The 17,687-nt window shown below is 50.0% G+C and overlaps 1 protein-coding gene across 9 annotated transcripts in view; it reads left to right on the top strand.

Moving 5' to 3' along the window:
• ARMC9 (armadillo repeat containing 9) overlaps positions 1-17,125 on the top strand; it is a 97,302-nt gene extending 80,177 nt beyond the window's left edge. For 7 of the 9 annotated variants that reach the window (XM_036236485.1, XM_036236482.1, XM_036236483.1 and 4 more), the window contains 3 exons: positions 6,512-6,616; positions 12,179-12,294; positions 16,792-17,125. In XM_036236485.1, the coding sequence (XP_036092378.1) occupies positions 6,512-6,616; positions 12,179-12,294; positions 16,792-16,963 (393 nt within the window). In that variant the 3' untranslated portion in view covers positions 16,964-17,125. Of the gene's footprint in view, positions 1-6,511; positions 6,617-12,178; positions 12,404-16,791 lie in introns of those variants that run through there. The other 2 variants (XM_036236487.1, XM_036236486.1) reach the window with 1 other exon arrangement.
• The last annotated feature ends 562 nt before the right edge of the window (positions 17,126-17,687 follow it).

The raw sequence follows: 17,687 nt of genomic DNA, 5'->3' as shown, positions 1-17,687 counted from the left end.
TTGAATAAATATTTCAGTGCATCTCTTAACTAACTTGTTTTGAACAAGTCACTAAACAGGCTTTTGCTTGTGGTTTGCATATGTATAGCTTGGTTTGCAGGCAAGTGTCTTGCATATGTACCTGTCATCCAGGGTGAAGAAATACTTCCCCCAGTGTCGGCTGAGGGTTGCCACAGACCATTTATTTCTCTCGCTGAAATGGAATGTGGTCATTTGCTTTGTTTCCTGGCGTTTTATCTTCCATCCTGGCAGGGAAGTGGTGTATCACCCGTTCCTCCGTGAAATTATCATTCATTTGCCCATTTCCAGCTGGTGCCTCTAAGGCTTCACCCCCTGGAAAGGAGCTGAAATACTACCCCACTGCCCAGAGCGCCCTGCCACTCACTCTGACCACAGAGCCCGCTGCCTTTGTTCACAGGGGGCAGCCCCTTTCCTGTGATAATATGTCCTGCACACACTACTCGATCACTAAGGGGTTGGTATTTTAGCGCACTGAACTCTAAGCCGGGGCCGCGGTGTAAATCTTAACCTCGCTGTCCCAGAGCTGACCTCAGGTGGGGCCTCACAGATGGCGTCGCCTCTAAGGGACCCCGAGTGAAACTTCAGGATGGTGGGTAGGCGCGCACTTGGCAGAGCTGCCCGCTCAGGTGAAGCCGCAGAAGGAGAAGGCGGCCGCCCCGGCTGTGGAGGGGGGAGCAGGACGAGGGGTTAGGTTGACCGTGAAGCCGGTGTTCCGGGTAGCACAAGAGTAGATTCTCCACTTGTGATCCGACAGGACGGGAGGAGAGAGGAAGGGGCCCGCGGACCGCAGCATGCCGCTCTGGCCTTCCTCTGCACCTCGGTCTCAACCAGGCCCCGGGGACCCTCGGACCTCAGAAGACCCCAGTCAGTGCAGCCCGAACCTCCTCAGACACGGGCTTCTCTGCGAGGCCCCAAGTGGCTGAGCCAAAGAGAGCTGGGCAGAAAGGGGCCGCCCCAAGCCCCAGGGCCTGGCTGTCACGGTGGACTTGTCCCTTCTCTCAGGCTCGGTTTCCACCTCAGACAAAATCGGGATGATGAAAGGATCCACTGAGTCATTATGAGAGGGGAGATGCGAAGTGCCGTGGACGTGTCAGGTGGGCTCCTCGAGGTTCTGTGACAGGAGGGTGTCACGTGACTGCTCCCAGATGGCGGCAATAGCAGCTCCTCAGCAGCTTGTCCCACCAGGAGGACAGGCTGGTTGTCAGAAGAGGCTCTGGGTTGGTCTGGAACCTGCCTCTCAGTCTGCTGGTCTGGCCTGCCTTCAGGGACCACCTAGAGTAAGTCACATCCTCTTTTCTTAAGACAGCCCATCCTGGGAGCACACCACCAACTGATAGCAGGCGATGCTGACCGTCTGTACCCTAAAAAGGCCCCGAAGGGCCGGGCGGCACCCCCTGCACCAGCCCTACCCAGCGGCGGCGGTCCTCCTGGAAGTTGGAGCCTTCGGACTCAGCTAAATCAACTTCACAAAAGACTGGGGCATCCGGAATAACTAGAAATTGGTTGGAAAATACAGGGCGGATACTCACATTTACAGAGTAGAGCTTCCTCTTCCTGTTGGCAGGTTTAGAGGAGCGAAATTACAGGTTACAGGTTGTTGAGTGGTCAAGGTATCGGGAAGGATTGGTTAGACAAACTCAGGGACCATTGCCACCAAGGCGTGATGGCTGGAGACCGGGCCAGCACTCGGACTGCCCGCTGCCTGCAGGGCCCGCCCATCCCTCCCCCTTCCTCGCTTCCACAGCCAGCTCCCTCCTCACCAACCAGGTCCCGCCTGATTTTTACTGACCTTTCTCATTTAATCCGCAAAGGACGTTGTGATCTCAAAGTCCTAGCAGGGGGCGGGAAAGAGTGCCTCGGGTCCCGTACCACATGTGTTCGATTATACACAGACTCGTGACATCTCCTACACACTGTTATTTTGTTCTTAACACCTCTTTTTTTGTATTTGAAACGTTTTATTTTGCGGTCATTGTAGATTCACATTGTTAGAAATGATACAGAAAAGTCCCATGTACCCATTACCCAGTTCCATCTGATGCTATCGTGTTGCAAAACTGTACTATAATATCATAGCCAGGAGGGCAACTTGGGTCCATTCAAGATCCAGAAGACTTCCATCACCCCAGGGATCCCTTTTACAGCCGAACCCACTGCCCTCCCGCCCCCATTTCCTCCTTAACCCCGGGCAACTACTAATCTGTTCTCCGTGTCCACAGTCCGTCGTTTCAAGAATGGCACATAAATGGAATCTCGTAGCCCATAACCGTTGAGGGCCGGCTTTCTTCACACAACGTAACTCACTGGAGATTGTGTGTATCGGTCGTATGCGGTGTGGCCGGACCAGTTTGTTTGACCATCTCCCGTGAAAGGGCGTCCGTTGTTACCAGTTTCTGGATATCGTGAATAAAGCCGCTGTGACCGTTTGCATACAGATGTTTGTGTGACAGGTCTCCATTCCCCTGAGGTAAACGCCCAATGGCGTAATTGCTGGGTTGTGTATAGTAGGTACATGTTTCGCTTTCTTAAGAAACCGAAACATGCACCTACTTTCCTGAGTGGCGGTGCCAGTTTTGTGTTCCCACTAGCTGCGTGTTAGTGACCCAGTTTCTCTGCGCTTCCCTGAAGGCTGGTGATGTTAAACGTTTTCGTGTGCCTATTTCCCGTCCATACATCGTCTTTCGTGAAATGCCTCTTCATGTCTTAGCCCATTGGCTAATTATATCGTTTGGGTTGTTTACTGTTGAGTTTTGAGAGTTCTTTATACTTTTTATGTAATTAGAGACTAGTCCTTTGTCAGATATGTGGTTTCCAAATATTTTCTCCCCGTCTAGAACTTTAATTTTCATCCTCTTAACAGGGCTTTTCACAGAGCAAAAGATTTTTTAGGTTTCGCTAAAATGCAGTTTATCGAATTTTTCCTTTTATGGATTGTGCTTTTGGTGTCAAGAATTAAGAACCCTTTGCCTCCCCACGGATCCTGAAGATTTTCTCCTACATTTTCTAACAACTTGATAACTTTACATTTAAGTCCATGATTTATGTTGAGTTAATTTTTGTATTAGATGCGAGAATTAGATAGAGGTTCATTTCTCCTGCCCTCCAATGTATGTCCAATTGCCCTCACCCTATTCGTTGAAAAGGCGGCCCTTTCTGCATTGAATTGCTTTGTCAAGAATCGATTGAACATATTTGCGTGGGTCTGTTTTGAAGTTCTCTATTATGTTCCATTGATTATACGTCTATCTGCCTGTATGAAGTCTTGAAATTAGGTGGAGTGATTTCTTCCATCTTATTCCTTTTTTTTTTTTTTTTTTCAAAATTGTCTTAGCTAGTCTAGTTTCTTTGGCCTTTCTATATAAATTTTTGAACAATTTTTTATATATCTATTGAAAAATCTTGCTGGGATTTTGATAGAAATTACATTAAACTAATATATCAATTTCGGGAGAATCAATATCTTAACTATGTTAAATCTTCCAATTCATGAACAAGGTGTGTCTTTCCATACATTTCTTTCCTCTTTGATTTCTTTTATTAGCGTTTTGTAATAATCAGCATACGAATTCTATACGTTTTATTGGATTTATTCCTAAGTAGTTCTGTTTTCATTTTTGTGAGCAATTGTAAATGCTACTGTATTTTTAATTTCAGTGTCTTAATTTAAGTTCATTGCTAGCATATAGAGATTGATTTTTGTATGTTTGCCTTGTATCCTGTGACCTAGCCGAACTCAGTTATTAGTCCTAAGAGTTTGGGGCGTCAATTCCCTGCGATTATCTGCGTGACAGACAGTCATGTCCTCTGCAAAGAGAGACAGTTCTGTTTCTTCCTTTCTGACCCTACATGCTTTTATTTCCCTTTTTTTTTTTTTTTTTTTTGTCTTATTGCTCTGGCTAGAACTTCTAGTGCTGTATTGAAAAAAGAATGGTGAGAGTGGAAATCCTTGCCTTGTTCCTGATCGCAGTGGGGGAATCATCCGGTCTTTCACCATCAAGTATGTGAGCTGTAGTTTTTTCGTAGGTGTTATGAAGTACCACTCTATTCCTAATTTTTTGAGAGTTTTTGTCATGAATGTTGAATTTTTCCATGTGTTTTCGACATTTATTAATATGATCGTGTGGTTCTTTTCTTCATAAACCTGTTAATCTTGTGGGTTATAATGATTAAATTTTAAATATTTAACCAGATTTACATCACTAGAACAAACCACACATGGTCATGGCATTTAATTCTTTCAACATACTGATCCATTGCTCTGTTCTATTTGCTAATATTTTGTTAAGGATTTTTTTGCCTTTCCTTTTAACTTAATTGTTAAGGATTTTTGCATCTTTATTCATGAAAGATATTTTTCTGTATTTCTCTTTTTATGGTACTGTGTTTGTGCCTGGTTTGTGGTACCAGAGTAATACCAGCTTCATAAAATGAATTAAAAAATAATCCTTCCTCTTCTGTTTTGTCGAAGACGTTGTGTAGAATTGGTGTCACTTTTATAAAAGTTTGGAAGAATTCTCCAGTAAAACCATTTGAGCCTGGAGATTTCTTTTTAGTAAATTTTAAAATTACGAATTTAATTTCCTTAATAGTTTTAGGACTACTCAAATTCTCTATTTCACATTCAGAGGCATGTAATAATGTGTGTTTTTATCTAATTGTCAAATTTATGTGTGTACACTTGTAGTAACTCCTTATTACCTTTTTGATACCCACAGGGTCTGCAGTGATATGTCCTGTTTCATTCCCAGTATTAGTCATTGTGTCTTCGTTTTGAGGGGGGGGGGGGTGTCAGTCTCGCTAGAGGCTTGACAAATTTCCGTCTCTATTGTGTTGTTTTCCTTGTCGTTAATTTCTGCTCTTTATTACTTCCTTCCATTTGCATGTTTCAGGGGGTTTTGTTCTTCTTTTTCTATGTTGAAACTTTCTATTTTTAATGTGTCTAAATTTGGTTTCTTCGCAATTGCTCGTTGAAGCATTTTCTTGATGGCTGCTTTAAGATCTGTCAGGTGGCCTCTCTGTTGTCTTGGTGTTGGCATCTAATGAGGCTTTTCAGTAACTTTTAGAGCTCCCTGGCCCCCCTGATATTTTGGGTGTTGTTAGGAGACTTTCGATCTTAGTTAAACCTGGTTTCAGATGCTTTTTCTGACACTGCTCTGGCAGGGCTCAGGGCCCCTCGCATTGCAGCCAGGTGGGGGTGGGGTCCAGGTTCCCCCCTGTCCTCTGTCGATGCCCAGCAGTGGTGGGAGGAGGGAGGAGCTCCTGTTTCTTCAGGGCAGGGGTGGGAGTTCAGGGTCCCTACTGGGCCCCCACTAATACCTCCCTGCCCAGAAGGGGTAGGAATGCCTCGTTGCTGCTCCCCGCATGGCCTCCCCGACGCCACGGGATCACGGCAAGCAGTAGTAAAAGTCTTGACTCTCCAGAGGCCCCCTCTGACACCGTCCCATCGTGGAGAGGGGCACATCTTGTTACTGCCAAGTGGGGGTGGCAGTCTCTGCCCTCCATGTGGTCTCCATTCTCACCTCGGGGTGGCAGTCGGTCCTCATCACCTCCCAGCAAGGGTGAAATTCCCCCTCCTTAATTGTCCTCTGATGTCACCCCAGCTGAGAGCGTTGGGGTGCCTCGTCATAACCTGGTGAGGGTAGACGTCTAGGCTCCCTGCGCCCCTCACTGGTGGGGTCGGGGGTGAAGCGACAATGATTTCCATGGTGTTTGGTTATTTTCTAAAAGGTCTGTCATGCTAGGCTCCCCCTTCCCCAGGCCTTTGGCTCCCTGAGGGGCCAGACTTCTGGGGAACATTTTTCGTCTTTACCACTCACGTTTCTGGGCTGCTGGCCTCTTCAGCTATAAGTCTGGAAACTGTAAGGCAAAAAGAAAGCCCAGGGGACTCAGCACTTTCCACCGCTGTGCCTGGTGCACCCTGACCTGCCTCCTTCTCTGCATCTTTCAGGGCCTCTTATGCTTATGTCCAGCATTTTGGGTTGTACTTAATTGGGAAGAATAGGGAAAACAGGTCCACCCATGTCCCCATGTCCCCCAAAGCCAAACAACTCTCCTCTTTTTGCTGAGTCTTCTTACTTGTTGACTGTAAGCCACTTGAGACAAGCGAGCCTAGCCTAGAGTTTCGTGCCTCCTGTAAGGCCTGTGCACAAGAAGGCGCTTAATAGTTATTTGTAGACGTACCGATTCGGTTGGTCACGTGGTGCCTTGAACACAGCGAGGGAGAAATCCCGAGCCTTGGGGTGGGCTGGGCTGCCGCGTGCCATTGAACCTTCTCCCATTGGTGCCATGGACGTGTCCGCCCGGCCCCCAGCTCCCCAGGAAGTGGGCCGCCATGCTCCCTGCTGCCTTCGTGGAGAGGTCACAAACAAGGGGCAGACTTTGGGCACGCGGACCCACGAGTTGCTGAGGTCGGGCCAAGGCCTTCTCGCCTCGTGGCAGGGAACTCGTGGCAGGGGGTCCAGAGCTTTCACCACTGTCTCCTTTGAAACAGGAGGACCATGACAGCATGGAGGCTGACCTGGACAAAGACGAACTGATCCAGCCCCAGCTCGGAGAACTCTCGGGAGAGAAGCTTCTGACCACGGAGTACCTGGGGGTGAGTACCACGTGAAGCGGGTCGGGGCTGGAAGGCCGCGCGGAGCTGGACCGTTGATGGTTATTTGCAGTAACACGTAGGGTTCGGTTTGTCCGTTACGATACTGTGTGTATGAGAAGTCCCGTGTCAGCCAGTTTGCTTCCAGTAGGCCTGAAATGTACGGTGGCCCTAGCCACCTGTTACAAATAGGCCTGCTGGCGAACAGAAGAGGGGTTAGAATATAACTGAAAGGCACTCGTCGGGGGCCTTCATCGTACCTCGTCTGCCCAGCCTTCCCAGGCATCACTTCCCCGTCCAGCTTCCAAATTTCTGTGCGCCTTATCCATTAGAAAGGAGACTGCGGTGGATTCGGGAGTCATCCGCACATGGGTGACGGCCGAAACCATCAGAGCAGATGACATTGCCCACTGAAGCAGAGGGCGAAGGAGAGAGTTGGGGGGGCTGAGCACAGAGGGCGGAGCCAGCATGTCGGGGGAGGGCGGAAGGAGAGGGGTCCCCGAGGACAGAAGATGGAGTCGGAGAGGCTCGAGGGGAACAGGAGGACACAGCGCCACGGAAAACGGAAGGGAGGAGCGTTCGCGCATCTGAAGGCCTGCGGGGCCACACGTCCGTGACGGGGTCAGAATCAGAATTCTGCGAGCCACGGGTCACTGCCCGCCTGCGGAAGACGGAAGGGCGAGTCAGGAGGGAGCTGCCAGCCGGCCAGGAGAGGACGCCTTTGGCTGCAGTGGCGCGTGCAAGGGCCGTCAGCTCACGTCTGCATGACTGCGTCTGCCCAACGGTACAGCCGGCCAAAACTAGAAGGCGTTTCACTGGAGATCACACGCCCCGGATCACGATTCCTGCCTCCCATTCTAACGTATTCTACTAGGCACAGATTGTGGATTCTTCGATATCCGTCCAAAGATGTTGACTTTTTGAAACATCATATCAGAAAATCATACTCAAGTTTTTTGGAATGGACGTTATCTGCCTAAGACACAGCAGGATGCTGCCTTCAAGGAGTTCGCTCAAGAAGACAGATCACATCCTGTTGACTAGGGAGTGGTAAGGGGGCAGCAGGTGTTGTCCTGTGACGTCAGAGCTGGCCCAGGGCTTCCGAGAGTCCCCGGCCACCAAATGCGGGTTCCGGATAGTCCAGGCCCTGCCCCAGACTGCCTTCCCGTAACCTCGGGAATCGGTTATTGTCCACACCAATGACTGAAAAACTGCTGGCTCGGGGGTGGGAGCGGAGGTAAGCAGTGGGGCAGGGGAGGCCCCCCAGGGTGCTCAGGGGTGGCGGGAGGCCGACCCCAGGGTTCCCGGGCCCCGGAGCTTGCCGCCTGCTGAGCATTCGCAGCCACCCACTCCCCGCAAAGCCACGCTGCGGCCCTCGCCACCCGGTGCCAGCACACAGCTCCGCTACGCTGCCGAGCCAGGCCGCACAAATGCCGAGGACCGGAGGGACCTCAGAGGGCTTGGGACGAGAGCACGAGTCGCTGCTCCTTAGCTCGCACGAGCGCGTCAATACCTCGGTCAAACGCACTGCTCGCTCATGATTCCCGTGCCAAGCAGCATGCCTCGTTTCTTCAGCCTTTGATCACCAGCAGATGAGGACGGGCGATCTCACCACCTTCTCCTTGCTTGGTCGTTTCTGAATTTTTAAATATCACCCATGTTGTGCCGAATAATCGTTTAATTCTTCCTAAGAAGAATGCCCTGATTTAAATGTCTTCGTCGTGTTAGTTAAAAGGGCGTAGAGATATTTAATCATAGTTTTTTGTTTCAATCTCAGTTTTTTTTGTTTTAAAGCTTAAACTTATTTGCAGTTGCCTTTAACAGAGGTAATAGGCATGACTTTAGCTCCGCACGTGTCATGGACAAGCCCTGTGCTGGCTCCTTCACACGTCTGAGTCCATTTAACGGAATCCTCCCAACAGCCGTGGGTAAATGCTGTCACAACTGCATTTTGTAGAAGGGGAAGCAAATAGCAGAGGATCCTGCCTTATCAGTAAGGAGGGGAAATCTAGGTTTTGTGGGACCCCCAGTTCATGGGGTTTGGGAGGCATTCTTTAAAATAAAGGAATACAAAGGTAGGTATAAAAGCGAATACTTCATTTAGAATGACACTGAGAAAACCAACCACAGTCAAATTCAAATTTTAATAACTGGCAGATACCACAAACAGAAAGTAATGGTTTTGTAAACTAGCTGCTCAGCACACTTTGTAGATTTTTTTCGCATATTTTTTGTCCTTCGGTTGTCTTTACATATATGATGACTTTGTAGTTTTTCTATGCAGGCAGAAAAGAAAATAAGTCAGTCCTTCCTGTAACATATCGGATCAAATTTTCTTCTTATTGACAGATTAGAAATTTCCTTTGGCCTCCCATTTAGTTTTCGGTCACATAGAAAGGAACAGCGGGAGGGAGTCGGAGTGGGAAGAAACAGTAGCATTAAGTGTTTACAGTTAAAATAGCCGACTGTTTACAAAACCACAGTGAAGGCCTTGCCAGGGCCCCTGCTGGGCCTCGGAGCTGTAGTTTCCTGAGCCCCGAGGTGAGGCGGTTCTGCCTTCCTGCGTCAGCCCTTCATCCACAGGAGCCTCATGATCACCAGATGATGGACGCGGCTCCCGGCACAAATTCCCGACGAAGTCGGGAAGGGAGCAAAGATGCAGGCCAGCCAGCGCCGCCCCCTCCAAAGCGCCCTCTCGGGACCTCCACTTACTTTTCGCTGGTCTGAACAAGGCTCCCAGCTGCACGGGTGTCTGGGAGAGTGCGTGCTTTAAAGTAGACGCATTTTGTGCCAACAAAATCAGAGTATTGCTGGTCAAGAAAGAGAGTGACTGTTGGGGAGACAGCCAGCAGTGTCTGCTTCAGCCTTCAGGTGTACACGCGCGCACACGCACGCACACACCCACATGCACACAAGCACACACATGCACACTCCTGCACGCACACATCCACGCACACACACGCACGCGTGCACACGGCCGCCCGCACGCACGCACATGTGCACATGCACGTGCACACGCACCCCCGCATGCACACACATGGACACATGCACACAGGGGCGCACACATGTGCACACGCCTGCATGCACACACGCACGTGCACATGCACATGCACACACACACACATGCACGTACACAGAATAACCTGAAAGCTGAAGAATAACCAGACACTGCTGTAATATTCATGCTGTTTTATAATGTCATAATTTCTTTAAGCGATTTACTAATACGAAGAAACTAGGAAATGGGAAACATTTTTTACCTAAATTGACATGTGTTGACCATCTTTCACTACCAAATAAATTACAATCAGCTGTATCATGTACTGCATTTTTTAAATTGCAGTTAAATATGCTGCATTTTTTTTTAGTGGCAGAACCTTCTTTCAAACACAATCTCCATCTGGAACACAGGTAAAAGCCGAGTTCCCTGGATGAGTAAGGTAGATGCCAGGAACCCTTTCTCTTCTTTCTCCCAGCATCCCCGAAGCATATCTACGGAACTCAGCTTAGACAGCAAGTCGTTGGACCAGATACTGCTTCAGATCTTTCCAGCCTAGACAAGCTCTTTTGCAACCGAGGGGCCCAGAGACCCCATGAGCCACACCATGGCTCTCCCTGTGAGGGCAGCAGGTTGTACGGTGGACAGGAAACGCCCTCTGGAAAGTGGCTGCTCTGAGACGCCGGGCCTGCCACGGGCCACGGGCCACGGGCCACGGGCCACGTGCAGAGCCCTGCACGCTTGCCTCCCTTCACTCGGGACCCTTCCCCAGGGCCTGTGTGTGAGTTCTTGCGTGGAAAGCTCACGTCCCACTCCCTCCGAGAGGGGAGAGCACCCCCCCCCCCCGCCTTCTCTCACCTCCGGTCTTTCTCCCTTCACGCTCCCCACCCCACACCCCCTAGCGGTGGGGGTTGGGCCCAGCCGCCCACTCCCCTCAGCACCGGTCAGGCCTGTGATCTTTGCCACAGGAAACTGGTCCTTTCCTCCTCCTCCAGCCCTCAGAAGCACACAGAGTAAATTGTTCTTGCTTCTATTATCCTCTGCGGCGACCGTAATCATTTTAGTGTCTCGCAAAATCTTCCCACTCTTTTTGTGTACTTTTAGCATAATCGAAAGCATCATTTATGTTTAGGATTATCACTTCACTTTTATTTACTGTTTTAAGTAAACATTTTTCTTTCGTTTTGTTTTTCTAAACTAGTCTTTATCATTGTAAATGGCTCTATAATATTTCAGATGAATATGCTATGTTTTACTTAATTATTCCCCTATTACTAGACAGTTAGATTGTTCTAGTTTTACTCTATAATTTTGTAACAAGCAACTTTATTTAACATTTTTCATATTTTGGATTCTTTCACTAGGATTGACACCCAAGGATATGAACATGCTTGCAACTCGATATAAAATGCCAATTACTTTCCAAAAGAGCTTTCTGAAATTCACATGCCACTACTGTTTTGAACTACTGCCAGCAGTGGATGGGATCATTTCTTTAACTGCTGCTTATTTAATAATCGAAGAATGATGATTCCTTTTTGGTAAAATTGTAGTTTCTAATTACCTGTGTCGAGCAAACTCAAAAAAGAGTCAGCAGTCTTTGGCTAGAAATAAGTGAAAAAGATTTTTTTAAGGGTCTTAGGGTTTGCAAACCAGAAACAGAACTAGGCAATTCCCAGAGTGTTCCAAAGAAGAAAGAAAAGCTGAGGGTTTCACCAGAAAAAAGCACATTCTTGAGAAGACTCAGACCTGCATTGTTAGCCTTGGGGTTGGTCCGAGATGTAATCCTCTGAACGACCAGTGGTCTGGCTCCGTGAACATGCTCCCTCAGTCCTTCGGAGGGTAATCGGGGTTATCTGGAGGTCTGAGGTGGATCCAGGCATTGACGTCGGACTGGGAAGTTCAAACGTTTAAGTTCCCAGGCTGGTTAAAACAAGAATAGAATCTTTTCCTCAGGCCTCAGCCTTCTCGATTTTAGTACTCCATTTTATTTCTTCACTCTGTCCCTCACTTATAAGGTTGATACTTTTCTCTATTTTCTGGTAATACTTGTTATTTCATGACTTGGCTATTTGAATTCTTTGCTCAATTACCTATTTAGTGTTTTACTTATTGAGTTATACGAGCACCTTATGTAATAAAAATTTTAACCTTTGATCTGTTAAATTCGCTGCAAATATTTCTTCTCTGTCGTCTGCCTGTTGATTCGGCTTATCTTTTACTCACTATGCATGTGGCAATGTTAATTATTCAGGAAACCAAATTTGTTTGTCTTTTTCCCCATCTCACTTTCAAAAGTCGGTCCTCTCTAGAGATGTGATGTTACTGTATCAAACTAGTCTCGTCTCTTTTTCCCATGATTTGATTTCTTTCTTGAATTTATAGTGCTAAATGGTATAATATGAGAACCTAAAGGGCTCTCCCTCAAAACTTCTGTGTATCCGAATCACCCATGTCCTGATCCTTCCTCATTCGTTAGCAAAGGCTCTTACTCCATAGATTCATTTTTCAAATGCGGTCATCTGATAGGTGACTTCTGCATCTTGTTTCCTCTTTCCTGCCCCCAGATCATGACCAACACGGGCAAGACAAGGCGGAAGGGGCCGGCCAGCGTGCAGTGGAGTGGCGCCGAGCCCCTGCGCCGGCCTGTCACCCCTGGCGGCCACAGGAACGGGTACCCAGTGTAAGTTCGGGCTAACGGAGGCTGGGTTGTATTTTCTTAAGCTTGATTAACTGCAGTGTAAGGTGTATGTGTTTACATTTTCGCAATAAAGCGTTCGTATTGAAAAGCATTTATCTCTTTATCGTTTATCTTTCGGAGATGTTTGAAGGTAGGTTGAGTCTCCCGCTGCCCACCCAGGTTTCTTCTTCCAAAAACGTGAAGTAAGTGGTTGCATTTCAGGCTCTCCGGGGCTGTTTCTCCAGGAGAAGCCACATGCGGGCCTGTGTAATTCCAAAAGAAAGGGCCAGAAGGAGCATTTCTGCAGCGCCTACCATAGCACCAGACTCTTTGTTGGGATGGAGTCTCACAGGTCAAGACATCAAATCAACTTACGATTAGATGAATTTTTAAAGCGACTGTAAGCATTTTTAGTTGCCAAGCCTTCTTCATTCTCCATAGCCTTCTTTTGCCCTGTTTACATAAATATAACTTTTGCCGGCTTACCCAGATCCTCTGGCCTCCCTGGGGACCTGGAGGCCGGGCAGGCCAGCGTGGGCAGGAGACAGCCTCTTCATGGTCCGAGCGGCCTCTTCCCCTGTCTAGAGAGAACGCTGGAGAGAAACAGATGAGAACGGAGGTTAGAGAGGGCGGCCAACAAGCCTACATTTCTTCCTCCAACACACGTTGGCCATAAACTATTTCAAATTACTATGCTGTATTTTACTTAGTCATCCCCTGTGGCTGGGCAGTTTGGTTGTTTCCAGTTTTTACTCCACAGTGATGTACAGTGAACAGCCAGGTGCAGGGGATACAGCAGCAAAGAAATCACAGCAGCGCCTGCCCTGTGAAGCTCCCCGCGCGGACGCTGGGGGTGCGGGGGGCCCCCAGCGCCCAGATCTTGCCAAGTTCTGCCGCCCACCTTTTCCAGGTTCATGCCATGCGTGGGTCAGTGCTCCGAGATGTTGGATTTGGTTTCAAAACTAGCCATCATATACTGCATATTTCAAGGTTTTTATTTTTAATTCCTAATGTACAAACTAATGTCATGCTTTTTTCTCTTATACCTATGACCAGCATTTTTTAACCTACAGAAGAGTCAAAAGCATATGACAATGAAGAGCTTCCAACTGTTAGCATTTTGCCGCCTTTGCACACTCACGCTCGCACATGCACACTCACGCTCGCTCACGCTCGCTCACGCTCTCGCTTCCTATGCGCCTACTATATAATTGACCCACATGTCGATAATTCTTTTGCTGAACTGTTTGAAAACAGATTGCAGATTTTCAGCATACATCTAAGAATAAGAACATCCTGTATCTAACCACAGTAGCACACCTAAGAAAGTTAACAATTTAATAATATGTAGAATATTAATATTCACAAATTGTCCCCAAAATATCACTTATATCCAAGGGATTTTGTGAAGGTTTTTGTTGTTGTTTTTTTTATCCAGAATATAGCCAACTGTCAACTACTAGTAAATCTAGTTTATAAATATAACATATTTTTTAATGGAAGTAGTTATAGAAACTGATAAAATTCATCTTGTTTGGCATGAGAAAGAAGATACCAAGACATCATTTAAAAAATCTTTTTAAAATTTTAAAACGCTGGCTTCACAGAGGGCAGCATTGACATGAGGGTGTCTTAATCAGAGATAAGGATACGGGGAATCTAATCAACATAAGATCTAACCAGTGGCCACAGTTAGTTCTTTAGTCAGACGTTCTACTTTGTAGAAGACGACGACTTTTTTCATGACTGGGCAGCGCATGCGGCTGCCCCCCAATTGTGGCAGTGGTCCCTCATTTTCCCGTAACGAGGGACCATTTACCCTCCGCCGTCTCCCTCCAGTCCAGAAGTGTGTATGTCACTGTGCACCGCGTGGTGTGCCGATCGCGAGGGGCGCAGAAATTACCGAGACGTGACTCCTGCCCTCGAGCACCCAGAGCGAGCTCCCCGTGGGGGCCGGCGACAGCGGGTGCGACGTGGCCAGTGGCTGATGGCGGAGTCCAGGGCAGCAGGAAGTGAACTCCCCGGGTTCTCAGGTCAGCCTCTTCGAGGAGTTCACGTGACTCAGTGCGCCACCAGCACCCTCCTGGAACTCGGGGTTGCAGGGGTGTCGATGAATCGAGACCCTCGTGATCTCGGGGACACCCTGACAATACGCACTGCACACATTCTAGACACTAGTGCTTTTGGAGTCGGTGACCTCACTTCTAGGATTTTCTACTGAGAAGGAATCAGAATTTCGCATATATGTACACACACACACACACACACACACACAGGTATTTATCACCACGTTATTGATAAAATAGGAAATTCCCAAAGTAGGAGACTGATTACCTAAGTATATATCCATGTAAAACGGTATTGAAAATGATGTTTTAGGAGAATATCGAATGTACAGGAAGAGCCTCACGATGTATCGCTAAATGAAAAGCAAAAGCAAATTATAAATTAGCTTGCTGGCCACTTACAAGGATCCCAAGTGTGTGTGTGTGTGTGTGTGTGTGTGTGTGTGTGTGTATAGTATATTCATTTTCTAAAAAGATATCAACTGTTAATACTGGCGTGGCTAGGCATTGGGAGGGCAGGACAGTCTATACAGTCCACGTACTTTTCTAACTTCTCGTGATAAACACTGGTTTTATAGTCAAGAAAGAAAGGGGGAAAGCACAAGCAGTGGCCCCCCTGCAGCGCGCGGGCCGCCCTCGCCCCCACACCCCGTGTGTGCTCCCCTCCCCCGCCCCTCCTCTTCCCGTCCGATCCTCACTCGGCCTCCCGCTCTGCTCTGTGGACTCTGGATCCCCGCTCCTCCCGCCTCCCGCCCGGTCCCAAGGTTGCTGCATCACTTCCGCTCCGTCTCCGGCCTCGGGGGGCCTGGGCTCCCGTGTCTTCCCGTGTCCTCCCGCTCCAGCTGCTCCCCTGGCTGCGTCCGGCACTTCACTCGCCCTCCTGGTGGCCGTCCCACCTCCACGTCTGCTGCTACGGTGGGCTGGCCCCCTGACTCTCGCCCCCCGCCCTCCTGACGCCGTGTTCTGCAGGCCCTGTTCGAGGCCTGGGCCCAGCCTGCTTGGTCTCTGGGCTCCTTTACACCCTGCTGACGCCCACGTCTCCAGCTACAGCCCAGACTCGCCCCCCAAAGGCACCGGATGTGTCGCCACAGCACCCCTAGTTCAGCGCTTCCCAGATGACCGCCACCGTCCTCTGAGCCCCTGCTTCAGGGAATGGCGTTTACCCCAAACCCCCGAGCCGGAATCCCACCCCTGGACCGCCGAGCCCTGTCCCCTCCACCTGCTCTCCTCCCTTGGCCTTGCGTCCACCTCCCCGCGCCCGGCCCGGGAGAGACTCCTGCTTCTCCCTGCCGCGGTCCACCCTCCACGACCGTAGCCAGAGTGACCCTTCCCCCACGTCACGGAATGTCATTTCTGTGACTCCTGTTATCCTTAGGGATAAAACCCAATCAAACCCTGCCCTCGGGGTCCTTCCAGTTGACCCCTCCCTGCAACCTCTGGAAGCTTCTCAGGACACCCTGTTCCCTGCATTTTCCTGCGGCGCCTTAAATCTTGCAGTAACAATGCAGTATAAGTAATACTTTGTTCTGCCTCCTGACCTTGCTCACGGTGTTACCTCCGAGGGGACGTTTTCCCTCTTTTGGCCCCAGACTGAGAGACACACTGCAGACAGACAGACAGGCAGACAGACACACGCACACGCAGTGTTTCCCGCCCCCGCCCCCCCGGCCGGTTAGGTGGCAGCTTGTCTTCCCTACTGGGACTGACATTCAAGAACGACCATTTCGTAGGTCTCAGTCTCAGGAAGGGGGGGCACATGCTTGCCGCGGCGCGCCCCCCCGCCGAGTCCTTGCTAGGCAGACGACTGGTGTCCGCACGACGGGAGAGCCTTCTGGGTCAGTTGCAAAGGCTGACCAGGGCAGCAGCCGCCTGCCTCTCCGGGATGTGCTCGCCCGGGCCGCGTCCCTGACGCCTGAGCCGGGGTCCGGCGCGGCGAGACACCCCGTTCACGCCTGCTGGATGCGTGAGTCTCTCTCCGCCCCCTGGGTCCACATCTCCACTGAGCCGGGTGCCCCCCCCCCGCCCCCCCCCCCCCCGTTTAGGCAGGAGCGTAGAAAACGAGCTCCCCCAGTCCTGTTCCTGCTACGCGCCCCAGGTCTCCGATAGATTCATTCCTTCGCCAATCTGCTTCCTCCTTGGGGTGAAGAGCAGAAGGGCGCCTTAACTTGTTTGCTTGAGATGTCATGCTCCCATGTCACTCGGAGCCATGAGAGGGAATTGTGTCTTAGATTCTAAGCCGCGTGTCGCTGTAAATTCGTAAGCGCTAACAGAGCCAGGTAAGGGTACTTCCGGTTTCTGCCAGTGCCCTCAAAAGGTTTCAGGTCTGCCAATCTTGGTTTAACAAAAGAATTTCAGGTGCTTTCACTTTCTGTGTTTGCACGGTCAAACTTCTCCTGGGCATCTGCACTGACGGCTGCTTTTCATTTCCTCCCAGCCCGGAAGACCATCCGGCTTCCCCCCAGACGGCCCGACGTGCGGGAAACAGCTGCGGCCCATCCCTGCCCCACGCCCGCCTTTCAGGCTGCAGGCGGGGCGAGCCCGGTGCCTCCTCTTCCCGCAGGAGCGGCAGCGGCGTGCGGGCCAGCTCCTGGTCTGCCGATGCCTAGAATCCAGTGCGGCAGCCGCAGCAACGAACCCGGAAAGGGCCCGGCTCCCACCTGCTCCTGGGAAACCCCCGAGCTCGGCCACCACCCCCGAACCCCGGCCTGCGCTCGCTCACGTGGCCAGACCTGACCCCGGCTTGCAGACCTGACACCGAGTCCCCCCCCCCCCCCCCCGCTCGCGTCTGCAAGCTCTTGGGGCAAGATTTCCGACTGGGAAAAGCCGTGTTTCCTGTGAGATTTCAGAGTAGGAATCTCAAAACGATTGTGATCTCTGACCGCGGTTCGGTACCCCGACCCTCGGTGCCGAGCGGGGTCAGCCGCTTGTCAGGTGTGCCGCGAGGACCAGAAACTACTGTGGGGGTCGTTTCCAAACGCATTTCGACCAAGGGGCGGGGGCAAGGGGCGGGGTCGGGGTGGGGCGGTGAAAGTATTTTTCAGATGCCAGAAAAAATATGTATGCCTTGCATCAGAAATGTACAAAGTGGTTTTTTTTTTTTTTTAATTTTCAAGAGGAAATTAAAAGGATATGAGCAGGCCAGATAAGACTCTAATCCCTATTCAAATAGGAAAAGTAACAGAGGAGCAGGTCAGACGGCAGCATGAAAAACATCTGAGAACTCCGCCGTCTGCTCACGACTGGATCCAAACGCGCCTAAACCCGGTTCAGAGCAGCAGGCCCGTCGGGCGCGGAGCGAGAGGAAAGCCAGGCTGCTCGGGACTCGGGGGG

The sequence above is a fragment of the Rousettus aegyptiacus genome, unplaced genomic scaffold (assembly GCF_014176215.1).
Source record: "Rousettus aegyptiacus isolate mRouAeg1 unplaced genomic scaffold, mRouAeg1.p scaffold_m13_p_2, whole genome shotgun sequence".
Taxonomy (NCBI): Eukaryota; Metazoa; Chordata; class Mammalia; order Chiroptera; family Pteropodidae; genus Rousettus; species Rousettus aegyptiacus.
Note: the sequence above shows the minus strand (reverse complement) of the source record. Positions and strands in the feature narration are given on the sequence as shown.